Raw genomic sequence first — 16,810 nt, forward strand, 5'->3', positions numbered from 1 at the left:
ACCCAGTAAATTCACGCCATATCCCACCCTTCAAACCGAAACACAGCCATGCAAACAACTGCTTCATGGTAGAAACACGAATGGGGCAGAGAACAATGTTTGCCGGTTTGGTTAGTATTTTCTAAGTCCAATGTTGATGTGATATAAAATATTTAGGTACATATCTGCAGTATTCTGCTCACAGAAGTTCCGCAGATACTATATAAAACGAAAAGATGCAAGTATAAAATTTTTAATTTATAATTCTAAATTAATAATATTAGTTTCCAATTAACAGAATTAGGTACATTAATATTTTTAACATTGTAAAATAGTGCTGTTTCACAAAATATCAGCAAATACTCCGTGTCGTGGCAAAGGTATGCCATTTACCACGTCAGGGTTAACCTGGAAATAAATAAAGAAAAAAACATATGAAATTGCTAGTTTCATAGTTGGGGACATTTTTCAATAAGGAAATTAAATAATTTATTTTGACACAAAAACAGTTAAAGAATTAGTAAATCGGTTATCTTTCCTCTTAGGGGACAAAATTATGGGATTTCAACAGAACATCTCTTCTTAGCATTCATCCTATTTGTAAATTTTTTACCTAATAATTCTATATTTTTCGCAAAACTTTTAGGTGCGATAAAAGATTTGTTGCTTACAATAATTTCTGATTCTGTTACGATCAATCAATTAAATATACGATTGCATTAATTACGAAAGTCAATTCGATAAAATAAAGCATATTTTTTTTATAAGCTGTTAATTTTTTTTTTTTATTTGATACGCTAATTTCATAGACAAAGTTTTATTATTTTATGACAACAAAAATCGACTATATTTACCTTCACTCTTATATCTCTGGGCATAAAATCGTGGAAGAACTGATAAAATTCAAAGTGTGTCTTGACAACATTTAATCTGGCCATCTCGTGCTTCAGTACTTCGACTGCATCGATTGGGGCGACGGGGTGTCGGCGTACGTCTTTTGTAAAGTTATATATCGTTTCCACTAATTTCTCAGAACGTAAACGCGTCTTGTAATCGTACCTGAAAATATGTAAAAGTGCTATTTTTTTTAAATATAAAAATGGAATAGTAACCCTGCCTACACTATGCAACGTGTTCTGTTGGTGGGGTTAACAGTCAGTGATATTTTTTTTATGGGGAAAAATGGTATGGTAACCCCACCTGCGCTAACGGGATACGCTGGCGGAGCACCAGTGAAGGGTGATAGATGAGAATGAAAACAGGCCAGTTAGCCCATCATGATGAATTCATCAGGAATTAATCATGATAGTTTCTTTAATAAAATGCAATTTCACATGACAGAGTATATATTTAAATCTAAGACAGTAAAAAATGTCAGAGGTTAATATGTTTTTTAAAAAGAGTATACGATGAGGTTGTAACATTACTCCCCAATGAATATGATTTATATACAATGTTTGTCTGTCTCTACAATGTTTCTTAATCATAAAGTAGTCGTCTCGGAGGGCGTCTGGTACGTACACTACGACGCAATGGTACGGCTGTTTCCTCGGCCGTAGAATATGCCTCTTTAGTAAGTGGTATTGATGTCAATTGTTGCCATTCTTGTGGTAGCTCACAGGGTGATGTTTGTAACGGTGTAATTGGAGCATTTGCTTGAGTTTGCTCTGGAGAAGGTTCCTGAATTTCTGATGTTGGGGCCTGTAATGGAGTCATACTCGCTTGTGAGTCTTGAGATGGTTCTTTAACCATTCCTCCTATTTTGGTACTTTCAGCTTCATCAATTGCTCGAGAACGTATATGATCTGCATGTCTTCGTTTTTCCACACCATCAGGTGTTTGAACTAGGTACGAATAACGGTGAGTACGTAATGTTACAGTAGCAGGATGCCAAGTTGATTCATTTCGCGTGCGTATATAAACTGGGTCACCACTCTTAAATTCTTTTAAAGGCTGATCTCCATGTAAGTTAGTTTGAAGTTGTTTGAAATTTAGTGTTTTTCTTAAATCTGGGCGTAGATTGTCAAATACACAATTTAGTTGATGGCCAAACATTATTTGTGCTGGAGATTTACCTGTTGTAGAATGTGGTGTATTACGATAACTGAACAGGAAATTTCTTAAGCGTTGTTTCAAGTTAGCTCCGTCTTCGTTACTGGCTGATAACCGGGTCTTGAAAGTGCGAACAAGGCGTTCTGCTAATCCGTTGGAGCGAGGATGGTACGGTGATACCCGAATATGTAAGATTCCATACTGCTTGCAATAATTTTCAAACTCATGCGACGTAAATTGTGGACCATTATCAGATACAATAATCTTGGGTAGACCGAAAGTAGTAAATATTCCATCCAGTTTAGCACATAGTTTTACTGTAGTAGTTTTAGTCATTGGTCGTACTTCAATCCATTTTGATAAAGCATCAACAACTACTACCCAATACTTTCCTTCGAAAGGACCTGCGAAATCAATATGAATTCTTTCCCAATTTTTTTCTGGGATAGACCAAGAGTAAATAGGGAGTTCTGGATCATTCGGCCTGTTTTCTTGACATTTATGGCAAAGTTTAATATATCTATCTATATCTTCGTCTATGGAGGGCCACCAGACATAAAATCTAGCCAGAGCTCGCATAGCAGATGTGCCTGGATGGCCGCGGTGGAGGTAGTGTAATACAGCTTTTTGTATCCCTTGTGGAATTACAATTCTTCCGCCCCACATTATAATTTTATTCTCGATGGCAAGTTCTTCACGTTTTCGATAGTAAGGTTTTAGGTGACTATTACATTGATTCTTCCAGCCAAGTTTAATATGATTGGATACTTCCCTTAGGACGGGATCTTTTCCTGTTTCTTCTTTAATCAGTTTCTCTGAAAGTGTTAAATCAATCATTTTTATCGCTTGCAATCGCGTGCCTATTTTATGTACAGTCAGTTCACCTTCAGACGGTATTTGGTCAGGGTTTGGCATTCTTGACAAAAAGTCTGCAAGAATATTGTGTTCTCCCTTTCGATACTCAATGTGATAATTATAACACCCAATTGCTAACGCCCATCTCACCAATCTGTTATTAACAAGTTTAGGCAGATTTCTTTGTGGGCCTAAAAGGTAGATTAAAGGTTTGTGATCAGTAATTAATGTAAAACGGACTCCTCTTAAGAACTGATCAAATTTTTTGATACCAAAGTAGATAGCTAATGCTTCTCGGTCTATTACAGAGTATTTACTTTCTGCAGGTTTTAATTTCCTAGAAGCATATGCGACCGGTTGTTCAATATTGTGTTCTTTGTGGAAAAGAACAGCCCCAAGTCCTTTTTCGGAAGCATCACATGCTAGATAAAGCATTCGTTTATCATCATAAGCTATCAGAGGTCTTGTTTTTGTTATGCAGGTTTTTACCTTTTCAAATGCGGTTTGTAATTCTTTCGTCCATTTCCATTTTTTTCGTGAAGATGTTAAGTCGTGCAAGTCTGAACAAAGTGTATGTAAGTGCGGAATGAATCGCTCGTAAAAGTTGACCATTCCTAAAAAAGATCGTAGTTCTTTAGTATTGTTTGGCGCTGGAGCTTTAGCGATTGCATCAATTTTTGTTTTAGTTGGGCGTACACCACGTGCGTCAATTATGTGTCCAAGATATTCAATTTCGGGTTGGAGAAAACTACATTTTTTTAAGTTAACTTTGAGGCCAGCTTCTAGCAATCTCTTGAGTACTGACGTCAGAGTACTTAGGTGTTCGCTGTCATTTTTTCCTGTTACTGCAATATCATCGAAGTAGACGGCCGTATTCGGGATGTTGTCTAGTAGTTTTTCTAAATAATGTTGAAAAATTGATGGTGCTGTTGCAATACCGAAGGGCATTCGATTGTATTGGAAATATCCTTTATGTGTTGTTATTGTAAGATACTTTTTTGATTCAGGGGCAATTTCAAATTGAAGATATGCATCCTTTAAGTCAATTTTGGAAAATTTTTCACCATTTGCAAGCTGTTGTCTTAATTGGTCAAAAAGTGGTACTGGATGTAGGTGTGTTATTAATGCAGGGTTGATTGTGACGCGATAATCACCGCAAATACGAATTTGACCATTAGGTTTTACGACATTAACTGTTGGAGTTGACCATTCTACGGGTGTTATGTTAGGATCCACTTTTGTGATAATCCCTTCTTGCACTAATCGATCTAGTTCCAGTTCAATGTTCTTTTTGATACTGAATTTTACAGGACGTGGTGGAAAATGTTTTGCTTCTGTTCCCGGTTTAATGTGAATGTTGACCTGATAGTTTTTTACTTTACCAAGTTTGTTGTTGAAAAGTGTTGCGTAATTTGTTAGGATGTTTTGTAGTGTCTGTTGTTCATTAATTGCTTTAATAGAATATACAGCTTCCGGAAATTCCATTCCAAACATTTCACTCCAGTCTAATCCAAACAGCATAGGGTCTGAAGTCTTCATGACAATGACAGGAAGAATTTTTTGTTTTCCCTGTATTTCCACTGATACTTCTGTTAGTCCTCTTGGTTTAAGTTTAAAATCATTATTTCCATATGCTTTCAGAGGTGGTGAACGTTTTAATTGTGGTGATCCAATTTGTTTCCAAAATTTTGTATTTATAATAGAGAACTTCGAACCTGTATCCCAATCCATTGTACAGGGTATGCCATTGATAATGGGGTCTATTCTCTTGCAGTCTTTGTTCTTGTTAAGGTGATATACTCCTTGTTCACTACATTCGTCGTCTGTAGTAGTTGACGATGATGATGATGATGATTCATTCGCGTCTTGGTAGCGAGATGAAGTGGTGTTTTGAGTCCTTTTAATGCTTTGTGTGTGCGGCCTGCTGTCAATAAAAGCGCGTCCTGTTTTAATGCAACATGATTCGAAATGGCCGATTGTGTCACATGCTTTGCAATTATGATTTATAGCTTTGCATTCATCATTACTATGCTTCTGTTTATTTCCACATCTGAAACAGTGGTCTTTTTTGAGTTTTCTGTTTATAACTTTATTGTTTTTATTGTTTGTACGTTTATGTTTATTGTCTCTTATTCTTCTAACAATGTTATCAGATTCTGCTATCTCTCTGGATTGAGCGAAAGTAAATAGTTGTTGGAATGTGACTTCTATTAATTTTCCAGTCTCATCTTTCTCAAGCAGGTCAGGCCATCTTTGTTTTAGGTCTATCTCTAACGCTGCATGATTAAGGCCTGTTGCAAATCTATCTCGTAATTGTCTCTCTAGCAAATTGTCATATTTGCAATCCTTACTCAGTTCCTTTAGCCTGTTTGCATAATTTGTCATTGACTCGTTTTGTTGACGTGTTGCATTCCAAAAATCAGTGAGGGCTTTATACCTTGTTTTTCTAGTACCATAAAGGTCAATTAATTTAATTTTAATGTCGTTATATGTCGATGTTTCAAAATGCGGTGTGAACGCTACCTTAACTTCATGGAATATTTCAGGGCTAAGGCATGTGAAAAGTAATTGTCTCTTCACATTGTCAGTGTCTCCACCCCATATGTTACATTTGACTTCAAAGTAGTCTATGAAATTATGTATATCCGTTGTTGCGGGATTGAATTGATCGCATTTAAAATTTTTTAAGACTGTGTTTGACGATGTTGTCAATATGCTCGAGTCTGTTGCACTCGTAGTAGGGGTCTGTGACGTTCCACTTACTTGTATTACTGTTTGTGTAAGTAATTCCAGTATTTTAGTTATTTGTGTTTGTTGGTTTTGTTGTACCTTAAGGAATTCTTCCATTAATTCCGGATTCATTTTAAAATCCTCGTCGCCAATTTAATAAAATGCAATTTCACATGACAGAGTATATATTTAAATCTAAGACAGTAAAAAATGTCAGAGGTTAATATGTTTTTTAAAAAGAGTATACGATGAGGTTGTAACAGTTTCCAGTGGCTATCTCCACGCGGTTCCCTCTGGAAACCATCGCGGTTAATTTCCGATTAATTTGTCATGATGTGCTAACTGGTTTATTTTCATTATCATCTATCACCCTTCACTGGCCGCCAGCGTATACCATTAGCGCAGGCAGGGTTGGTATTCTATTTTCACAATAAAAAAGAGATAGGATATATTGATAGTAAATAGGGCAGTTGGGTCCCATTACTAACAATCCCTTTTTCGCCGAACACGACGTATTAGTACGGGGGGATAAAATTATTGAAGTTTTCAGCCCATATTTCTTAGAGAAAAATGCCCTGTTGCACTTCCATAACACCTCATATACGGATGCTGATTATTTCAGATTTGATTTGATGATAAAATACAAGTCTTTTAAAGTATGTATTTATAAGGGCGACTTACTTGGGTTCCAACTTTGTTTCTAAGAATTTATAAAGACGTTTAGTGATCCACGACGCGTTCCTGGGTTGGAACCGTGGTGGTGGCTTGTACTTCATGTCTTCCAATAGTTCTGTTGGTAGATCACCCAAATCTAATACTGATGATTTCACTTGTTTACTTTTTGATTTATTTTTATTCCTAACCGTTTTTGTAGTAGCTCGCTGTAATGTAAAATTAGGGCGAGCGGGCACTTTGAACGGATTGAGCACATCTCTTGTGCTTGGAGCTTTAAGTGAATTCCGGACCTCTTCTTCCTGTTAATAAATAAAGATATGTTTTTTAGATTTGGTTAATGTTCTGTCTTATAGCAGGTCGCTTAGCGTTGATCAAATTATTATCAATACCTCATACATTCTCTCAATTAAAAAATTTGTCGCATATATATCAGACTTGCAAAAAAAAAAAAAAAATTACAAACTTAATATGTGTATAACATTTTGTTTTCTCTTGGCATTTTAAGAGATTAACCATTTGTCATGTTATTTGGTACACATGTTCTATTACTGGTGGGAAAAAAACTTATTATTAAGGAAGGCTATATTTTTATTCAGATAAATCGATAATTCCTGTTTACGAATATAAAGTCGCGAAGAAGAACTAGTTAAAAAAAGCTTACAAAAAATAATGTATACAATCATACAAAAACCTTTTGTTTATGTATTATAAAGAAATAACAGTGTATAAAATAATGTAGTGGGTCATTCTATGCCGTGTAATCCAAGCATAGAATGGGTCACCCCTTGCTTTCCTGTGGATGTCGTAAGACGAGTAAGGGAGCTTAATGGTTTAGGTTTTAAAACATCACCAAAATCCAAACTACAGTTGTCAATCTGCCTGCTGGGCATTGTAATTACTGGCAAAATCCTCCCAATGGTAAATTACCATAAACAATGGTCCGATTCCTTATGGCAATCTATGGAGGAGGCTTATGTACAGCAATGGACAGATAACCTTTGATATATTGATAATGAGAATAAACGAAAGAAAATATGCATAAATGGTCAACTAATTGTACAGAAAAACAAATTAAAATGCTTACCATTTTCTTTTTCTTTTCCATATTCTGTTTTTTGATCTTTTGCAAATATATCTCCAATGTTGTTTGCCTCATTTGCTTCAAAGTTTCGTGCGTTGATTCCAATTCTGCTTCATCATCGTTATATTCATGAGTAGATAATTCAGGTAATTCAGTGTCTCCTATTGGTTCATTAGTCGCCATATTTTCGTCATTGTAAACTGTATGACGTTTAGCAGATTTTTCCATAACCAACGCTCTTAGAGATTTGCGCGGAGTAAAATCACGACCAAATGTTTGCCGTAACGTTTTTCTCGTAGTCCTATGAGAGTCCCAACCAGATCCCTCTGCACTAGAATTTTTAGTACCATCAGATACACCTGTGCTCTCTCTAAGTAGCGCCATACTCGGTTTTACATTTAGTGGTTTGGTCATACTTTTAGTCATTCTGATACTGGTGTTACGACCTTGTGCAGTGAAAGATTCAATATGATTTGTTTTGTTAGAAAGAATAGCTTCAGGTGATTTTTCTCTTGTTCCAGGTCTCGTGTTGTTTGTCTTAGTTATGTTACAATCTTCAGACGTTTTTTGTTCTGTCTCATTTATTTGTTCTGATTTATCAATTTCCTCTTCTTCTTCATCAGAAGGTATATTTTGTTCTTGGCTTTCATTTTGATCTTCTTCACTTTCATATTGTAGTATTTGATCGTCATGTTTTTCTTCTTCATTTTCTTGAATTTCTTCACTTTTATCCTCAGTTTCGTTTTCATTTTCCATTTCTTCTTCGTCTTCTTGGTTTTCCTCTTCCACCTCCTTGCTGTGATAATTATCGTCTTCATTTTCATCATCCATTTCTTCATCTTCATGACTTTCCTCTTTAGTCGAAGATATATCTTGGTTTCGGCTTCCAGTATGCTTATCTTCGCTTTTATATTGTAAATTTTGATTATCATGATCCTCTTCATCACTTTCTTGGATCTCTTTATTTTCATCCTCAACTTCATTTTCATTATCTACTTCTTCATCTTCTTGGTTTTCCTCTTCCACCTCCTTGTTGTGATAATTATCGACTTCATTTTCATCATCCATTTCTTCATCTTCATGACTTTCCTCTTTAGTCGAAGATATATCTTGATTTTGGCTTCCAGTATGCTCATCTTCGCTTTCATATTGCAAATTTTGATTATCATGATCCTCTTCATCACTTTCTTGGATCTCTTTATTTTCTTCCTCAACTTCATTTTCATTATCTACTTCATCTTCTTGGTTTTCTTCTTGAATCTCCTTACTGTTATAATTATTGGTTTCATTTTCCATTTCTTTTACTTCTTCAGTTTCAGTTCTCGGTTCTTGTTGTTTAACTATATGACTATTATTTTTAATTTCTTTATCATCTTCCGTGTCCACTATTTTGTGAACTTCATCTTTAGTACTAACATTTACATTAGAAACTTTATCACATTTACTATTACCTATATTATTTTCAACACCACCATTATATTTATCTTGAACTGTTTCATTATTTGTGGCGATAATTTTCGTATTATCAACATCTTTTTTTCTATATGTGGTACTAGATTCATCTTTTTTTGAAGTATTTTTGCTAGTTACAATTTCATTAACTTGACCTGACTTTTGACCATTATGAGACATGTTTTGCAATTCTTCATGGTGAGCTTCAAAATGTAGTTCATTAGTTTTCTCAATGTTACTATTAGGTATATTTTTGTTATAATCAGCATTTACACTTCTAGTTTCAGATTCTTTTGCTACAGAAAGTTTGCTTAGCTTGGCTCTCTTCACTGGGGTTTTACCGTTGGCAATCATATTATCTTCCAGTTGATTTTCAACCATTGTGGAAGATGGTAGTAAGTTCCAATCATACATTTCAATATCAGTGGTAATACTGGAGGTTGGTGATATGTCTCTTAGACCGTGAGATGTGGAACTGCTTCGGCGATGTGGTATTTGATCAGATCTTTTTTGAAAACCAAAAACTCTAGGTTGTATGTCAGATATTTCATCTTCACTATCAGACACAATAAAGTCGGCAAATATATTTTTTCGCTTAGTACCTGCTTTGTTGCCAAAAAGATTTCTAACTTGCCCTTTTACTTCAGCTGGTATTATCTCTTTGGTTTTATTAGCTGTTTTATTTGGTGAAATCTTAAGTAGAGCAGCAGGAAATGCAATTTTAGACCTTGGCTTGGAACCCTGTCCAAAAAGAGTTTTTGGTGCAACATTTATTGACTTTTCAAGATTTGTATTAGTTTTATGAAGTTTAGCTTGTGTTTCTCCAGTTTCTATTAGCTGACCAAATCCTTTGTTTGGTTGATTTTCTTTCTGAGTAAAGAGTTTACGTTGTGGAATTACTATGCTGCTTATAGATTCATTGTCACTGCTTTCAGGCAAATCTAAAGTGTAATTCTTTTTTTCTTGGCTGAAATATAAAAATAATTATATAAACTTAATATAGTATATGAATAATACATGTTTTACCTGAGGGCGACTTTGTACAAAAGTCATTTGTTTAGGCACCTTTCTCCCATTCATATTTCTATCGTGAAGCAGTTGTGTTTGCATGGCTGTGTTTCAGTTTGATGGGTGGGTATGCCATATGGCAGTGAATTTACAAGGTACAGAGGAATAACACCTGAGTCCTCAGGTATGGCAACGCATGGAGGGTATCATGGGCGAAACAGTATACTCTGTTATGTCCATGGTACTGCTAATGTTTGTAGGCAATGGTTACCACTTTCTATCAGGTAAGCTGTCAGCTTGTTTATCATTATAAGTTGTATAAAAAAATACATATACCAGTTTGTCATGGTCAAGAGGGTTTTTTAAGTATAAGAAGTATGTGCTTAGTGTTTATGGTAATAAATATTTGGTATTCTTTTATCAAATGTTTAATAGGTATCCATATTAAAAGGTTTGCTTAATTATATAATGATTTGTATTATTGCTGAGATAAGTTTGATATTGATCATGGATATCATTAATTACAATTCATACCTGAGCACTTCAACATCAATGTACTCTTCAACAACATTGTTCAATTGTGCTTCTTTGATATTTATTAAATCAATTACATCTGTTGTATTCTCATTTAGTTTCTTCCACCAGCTTCGACCTGGAATTACAGATATGTCAGTCAACAATTTCATAGTTTTTTTTAAATAATGGACAATAACGAATATCTGTGAAACTGTATAAAATCATGTTGGTTGTGGATTTTGACAATTTATTATTTAGATTTATAGATTTAACCCACAGTTGCATATTTTTTTTTATAATTAATTGAAATCATTACAAAACAACTGATTTGGATTAAATAAAAATCATTTTCTTAGAGGTAAGTAAAATCCAATAAAAAAATATTATTATTATTATATTTTCCCCTGGCATTTTCAATTTTATATAATAGCATACAACTTTTTCAGATTGTAGAGGATGGGATTATTAGTAATAAAGAATAATTAATTGGAATGATTTTTTTGGTAAGTGAAAATGCTTTTATTCTTAACTGATTCATCAACTGAGTGTAGGATGAGTGTATTGCTAACACTGGGGCTGTTGCGCCCCATTACTAACAATCCTTTTCCCCAAATGAGGAGAATACTAATAATATATATTGTCAGGTAGACATTCATGCAGTCCCTACTAAAAATCCTCCTGACTAATCGTTAGTCAATTTGTCACAATAGACCAACCGATTTACTTTCATCCTCATTTATCATTCCTCGCTAGTACCCCACCAGCAGATACCGTTAGCGCAAGCAGGGTGACTGTTTTTTTATTACCTATTAAAAAAATATTTTTTAGTTTATGATTACTATTACTCAAACCTGCTAATAAGTAGGACAACTATTAATAGATTTAATAATATATATATATATATATATATATATATATATTATATATATATATATATATATATATATATATATATATATATATATATATATATATATATACGTCGATGTGCTCAGACGCCTCAAAGCTCGTGTGGAATAAAATTATCCAAAGTGCCTAAAATAAAGTGATATTTTATTACATATGACTGATAATAGGATTTGATTTGTACAATGCTCTAAAACTAATAGTACTAGTTCATTAATTTTACAACCTCGTATATATATATATATATATATATATATATATATGTAAAAAACCAAAGTGCCTAAAATTGAACTTGATGATTTGTACAATGCTCTAAAACAACTAGTTCATTAAATCCTATTATGATTTATGAAGAATAGGGTTTTTATGTCCTTAGCTCTATAAGGTGGACCCTTCAGGCACTAGATTCTTAACAAGGTTTCTATATTTGGAAATAATCATAGGTAATTAAAAAAAATTATTCATAATTATAATTATGATAAAGTAAAGCACTTACATATTAATTTTAATTGAAGATAAACCAATATGGACAGAGGGGGGGGAAAGGGATTGTTAGTAATGGGCTCAGCTCCATTGCTAGCAATATACCCTATCAGGTCGATGTCATTGTGGTTTATTATTGTTAAATTCACTACTATGGACCAACTGACTTGAACTTTCGTCTTCGTCTACCATCTTTCATTGGTGAGTCAATAGTATAGTCATTTTTACCAATTGAAAAAAAATATGAATGGAGGGTATTGCACTACACCAAATACTAGGTTCATAATAATGATTATTCTCATTTTGAGACATTACTTTCATAATTATGTTTTATTTATAATAAATGATCTTAATATATAAAAATCATATCGTCATAGTCGTAGAATACTGACGGATCTATATATGTAATTTTTGTCAGATCCGTCAGTATTCTACGACTATGACGATATGTCACCATGTTCATTCACACTAATTTCTAAAATAACTACTGATTTAAATACAGTTTTGTAAATCATCATATCAGCCACTGCTATAAGGAATAGTCGAGAAGCACCTGCATCCAATGACTCTGCAATCTTGAGGTCATTATTTCATCGAGCCGGATGTTGTTCTACACTGTGTTGGCCTGTTTAAGGTTGCTACTCAAGATTCTTTCTCCCCATTGGTTGTCAATTCTTCGAGCTATGTGTCCAGCTCATTGTCATTTCTGACTGCTTATCCTTCAGGCTGTTTGTTACTTTGGCTCATTTGCAGATATCCTCATTTCATATTTCATTTTGTAAATATGGATTGTTTATTCCAACTTGAGAAATAGGATAGTTTTTATTTATATGTACGCCATTTATTTTATATTCTAAATTTGAGTTTGTAAACATATTAGGGTGTGTGTTATTCTATATATGAATACTTTGAATGAAATTTGTTATTATCTAGGATTAAGATAGAAGATGCATGTTGCGGGTCACGGGTAGTTAGTGGGTAATGATTTTGTAAATTATTTACGAATAATAATTTGTACTCACGTCTTGGTTCATCAATATCTGTATTGTCAGTTAATAAAGATCGCCTGTAGTTCATTGGAGATAGTACAAAAGAGTTCCTGTTTTTCTCTCCGAATTGTATTATTGACGTTAATTTATCAGAGGCGTTGGACGGGGTCGGAGAAGTCACACTACGACTATGGGTCCTACGTGATGTGCGACGTGGAGTGATGCTTCCATGAGAACGCGAAGGTGATGGAATTCTTGTTCTTTGCATGTTTATTATTTGATACCATAAAAAGTGCTTAAAGTATAAACAATACACAGTACTAAGTCTTATTTATTTCACAGTCACTTTAATGTATTTACGCCTCTATAGGGTAAGATACCTTGGTTAGGTTGCATAAATTTGAATTATAATTGACAATTCTAATGAAAGTATAAGTATTGAAAACATGAAAAAAAATTAAGGAGAAAAAACGAAATTCAAAAAGCGTTTGCCGTTAACTTTTTTAAATTCACTCATCCCACAGAGCAAGTAATCTCTCATACTAATACCCACAGATCATGTCCATATTCTGTTCCATTCGTTTTTATTCGTCCATAGATACAGAGTAATGAATGATAAAGTATCCGTCAATGGTCATGTTAGTAGAAGAATTGGCAAAAATAGAGTTAATCCGTTTTCTTTGCCTAACATGTATCAATATATGAGTCTCATATTATGAGGGATTTACTTAAATTTATAATGTATATGGGGTTTATAATGGTAGATTACATTTGGGTAAGTACTTATATTACGTAAAGAATTAATAAGTGCTAAAAAGTGACAGTGAGAATTATTTATATGTTTTTAATAGATTTTAAGTTTGTAGAAAAACTAAAGAAGCTCTTTTTAAACGAGTTATAAAATTTCAATACTCATATACTTAGGTATATAGTTCAGTCACTGAAAGTGAAATAAAGATGGCGCCGTTATAGTATAGCCCTTTATACTTTAGTTCATAGATTGAGGATTTTGCTTTTAAGTTTACGGCACAGTTGCTTTAAATGTATAAGAGAAAGACTTTTTTACTTCAAATGAAAATAATAAGAAGCTATATATTTACATGTTTAATTATTAAATAATTTTGTTAATTATATGCGTGGAAAAATTTGGTACTTATTTACCATTTATAATATTTATTTACTTACTGTTTATATTTAAGATCTATTTGCCATCAGATAAGCTTAATGCTTGTTTGTTTTTATAATGTTATGTAGTAAACTGATATTTTTGAAAGCGGGTTAAAAAATAATACCTGAACGTGAAAGTTTTATTCCGCTAACCATGTTACAATCTAAGAACAAGGAATTACATACGAGTAATTAAATTGTTAATTCATTACATACGAGTAATTAAATTGTTAATTCATAGCAGGCTAGTGTATAAATAAAACATTATTTATATGGATGGAGGGATTGGTAGTAATGAAATCCAACAGATCTATTACAAGCAATATACCCTATCAGGTCGATCTTCACGCGGTTCCCCCTGGAAACCATCGCAATTAATTTTTCATGAATTCATCGTGATTGAATCACGATTGTCCAACTAATGTTAGCATTTTTACATTTAGAATACTAATATTTTATTATATTTGTATCATAACTGTTGGTCAAGTGCTACCGTTGCTGATTTGATTTACCTTTCAAATAGTGCTTAGTCATATCCGTAATAATTACCCGCCAAAAATAGTCAATACAAGCTAGAAGTAACGACCAACAGTTGACAGTTGTTGATTGAACATCGACCAGTAAAGACGTATAATTTGATAATTCGCTTTAATACAAATGTATTTAGATTGTAAAGTTGTGGATCTGTTAATACATGAATTGGATTCCCCTACAGTGACACGAGTTTTATTCTGTAACCACCGACTTTTTAAACTAACCTCACTTATCATCCTTTACAGGTGCCAGTGTATCCCGATACCGCAGGCTAGGCGGGGTTACCATTCCATTTTCATCCATTAAAAAAAGCCTACCTCACATATGGAGTTAGGTATCATTACTTGCATTTTGGCTAGTTCAATGAACTTTCAGTGTTCTGTTGTCCTGTATGTCCCATATATATACATATTCCTACGCTACAAGTTTGACAGTTGACAAATTAGCAAACAAGCACGCAATGTGTGACAATTTGTACACACTAACTGATTAGACAAGTTTAAATACTACCAGCATGTTGCCATTATTATTAGTTTAGCGACTATACACTCGAGCATAAACTTTATAATAATTACTTTAGAAGAGTATATATGTACTTGACTTTAATTATTTTGTTATAAATGGAAAATAATCTTCGAAACAGCTCTACCGATTTTAATGTATTTTTGTTAATGGGATTAGGGTTTGTAATGGGTGATAATGGAATGGTAACCCCACCAGCGCTATTGGTATACACCGGCAGGGCACCAGTGAGAGATGATAGGTGAGAATGAAGCAGGTCAGTAAGCCTATTGTGACGAATTCAACAAGAATTGTTCACGATGGTTTCTAGGGGGAACCACGTGGAGGTCGACCTGATAGGGCATATTGTTAGCAATGTTAAACTCCATTGCTAACAATCCCTTTCCCTCCATGGGATTAGGGTTACTTTTATCTTGATAAAATAATTGTATAAGATGACCACTGGAAATAATTGTGATCAATGCTTAGTGTATTCCTTATGATGGGGCAACTGAGCTGATTGTTTCATTCTCTGCTGGTGATTTATGGCTGGACATCATTATCAGGTTGAGGGACGGGCAGTATCGTTCTTCATAAAATATCTTTAAAAGCCTAACTGCGGTTGCCAACCCGCCTACCAAACGTGGCAACTATTGACAAAACCCCCCTTATGGGGAAGGATTATGTTCTGCAGTAATTCTCCACTGCTGTCCACATATGGCTGAAATAATAATTAACATAGGTGGGTGCGTAATATTATCTTCATGTATAGAAATACCAAAGATAAATCAAATTTGAATACGTCAATCATAGTATAATGTACTCGCATAAGACGTCAGTAGTCTACAATTACCCCAAGCTCCCCTAACGCCACGTTTTATCATCAACCACACCTCCATTTTATGATCAACGGATGATATATGTAAATAAAACTGTATAATTTATATTATTTATATTTAGTAGCTATATACTTATACATACTACATATATTATATATAAGTATGTAGCGTAATTGGTAAGTTTTTTATTTTTTTTTTATTTGGTCAAAATGGCACGGTAACCCCGCCTGCACTATCGGTATACGCTGGCGGGGCACCAGTGAGGGATGATAGGTAAGGATGAAAAGGCAGGTCAGTTAGCTCATTGTGACGAATTTAATGATAAATTTGTCACGATAATTTCCAGGGGGAACCGCATGGAGGTCGACCTGATAGGGTACATTGATAGCAACGGGGACTACCCTGCCAATTACTAACAATCCCTTCCCCCCATTGGTAAGTGGTTAGTAATGGGGCTATTTCATCCCATTACTAACAATCCCTTCTCTCTCCGCAGTAGGATATTGACTGACTAGTTAACGCCTTGATGAAATTATTTGATCTAGCGATATGAAAGTAGTAGGTATAAATTTTTAGACTTAGTATTTAGAATGTGAGCATTATAAATTCCCGAAATTTCAACGATAGTGGAAGTCATAAGACGATAAATTTAACTTTGTCGAAGTCGCGGTAAACAGCTATTTCATTCATAGACAATTGTTAAAAGTTGTTGAGTTAAAAAAATATATAATTTCGGTGCAGCGTCTTGTTGTTTTTAATATTATATATGCGATAAGAATATACTAATAATGTAAAATACTATAAGATTGTGGTCCACAAAAAAAAAAAAAACAAAAATTACTCCAGTTATTGCAAAATCATTAATTTTAATTTAGATTTAATAATAAAACTATTGAACATATTTTGATAACATTTCTATGGGACTAATCTCTAAAGACTGATTTCTCTCTCTTTCTTTCAGATAAAAAAAAATCAAAACGGTTTATATATAACTAAGGAAATTATGAGGTAATAAACAAAAAAAAAAAACAAAAAAATATAAC

The 16,810-nt window shown here is 33.7% G+C and overlaps 2 protein-coding genes across 2 annotated transcripts; both read right to left on the bottom strand.

The window, feature by feature from the left end:
• Positions 1–216: 216 nt before the first annotated feature.
• On the bottom strand, positions 217–13,251 carry LOC113521223 (glutamic acid-rich protein-like). Its single transcript, XM_026906691.3, has 6 exons — positions 12,760–13,251; positions 10,367–10,484; positions 7,376–9,791; positions 6,298–6,590; positions 834–1,038; positions 217–387 (listed from the first exon to the last, which is right to left on the bottom strand). Exons 1-6 carry the CDS (start codon positions 12,992–12,994, stop codon positions 322–324), a joined length of 3,333 nt encoding a protein of 1,110 aa, XP_026762492.2. The 5' UTR covers positions 12,995–13,251; the 3' UTR covers positions 217–321.
• On the bottom strand, positions 1,361–6,223 carry LOC128200481 (uncharacterized protein K02A2.6-like). Its single transcript, XM_052894039.1, has one exon. The coding sequence runs from the start codon at positions 5,746–5,748 to the stop codon at positions 1,459–1,461; it is 4,290 nt and encodes a 1,429-aa protein (XP_052749999.1). The 5' UTR covers positions 5,749–6,223; the 3' UTR covers positions 1,361–1,458.
• Positions 13,252–16,810: the final 3,559 nt, after the last annotated feature.

Source organism: Galleria mellonella, unplaced genomic scaffold, assembly GCF_026898425.1.
Source record: "Galleria mellonella isolate WM207_F2 unplaced genomic scaffold, CSIRO_AGI_GalMel_v1 utg19, whole genome shotgun sequence".
Taxonomy (NCBI): domain Eukaryota; kingdom Metazoa; phylum Arthropoda; class Insecta; order Lepidoptera; family Pyralidae; genus Galleria; species Galleria mellonella.

Coding starts and splice junctions, on each gene's coding strand:
- LOC128200481 (XM_052894039.1), bottom strand. CDS start 5,748: ATGAATCCGGAATTAATGGAAGAATTCCTTAAGGTACAACAAAACCAA.
- LOC113521223 (XM_026906691.3), bottom strand. CDS start 12,994: ATGCAAAGAACAAGAATTCCATCACCTTCGCGTTCTCATGGAAGCATC. Junction 10,485..12,759: donor AGATATTGATGAACCAAGAC/GTGAGTACAAAT, acceptor CTGTAATTCCAG/GTCGAAGCTGGTGGAAGAAA. Junction 1,039..6,297: donor GAAACAAAGTTGGAACCCAA/GTAAGTCGCCCT, acceptor ACATATTTTCAG/GTACGATTACAAGACGCGTT.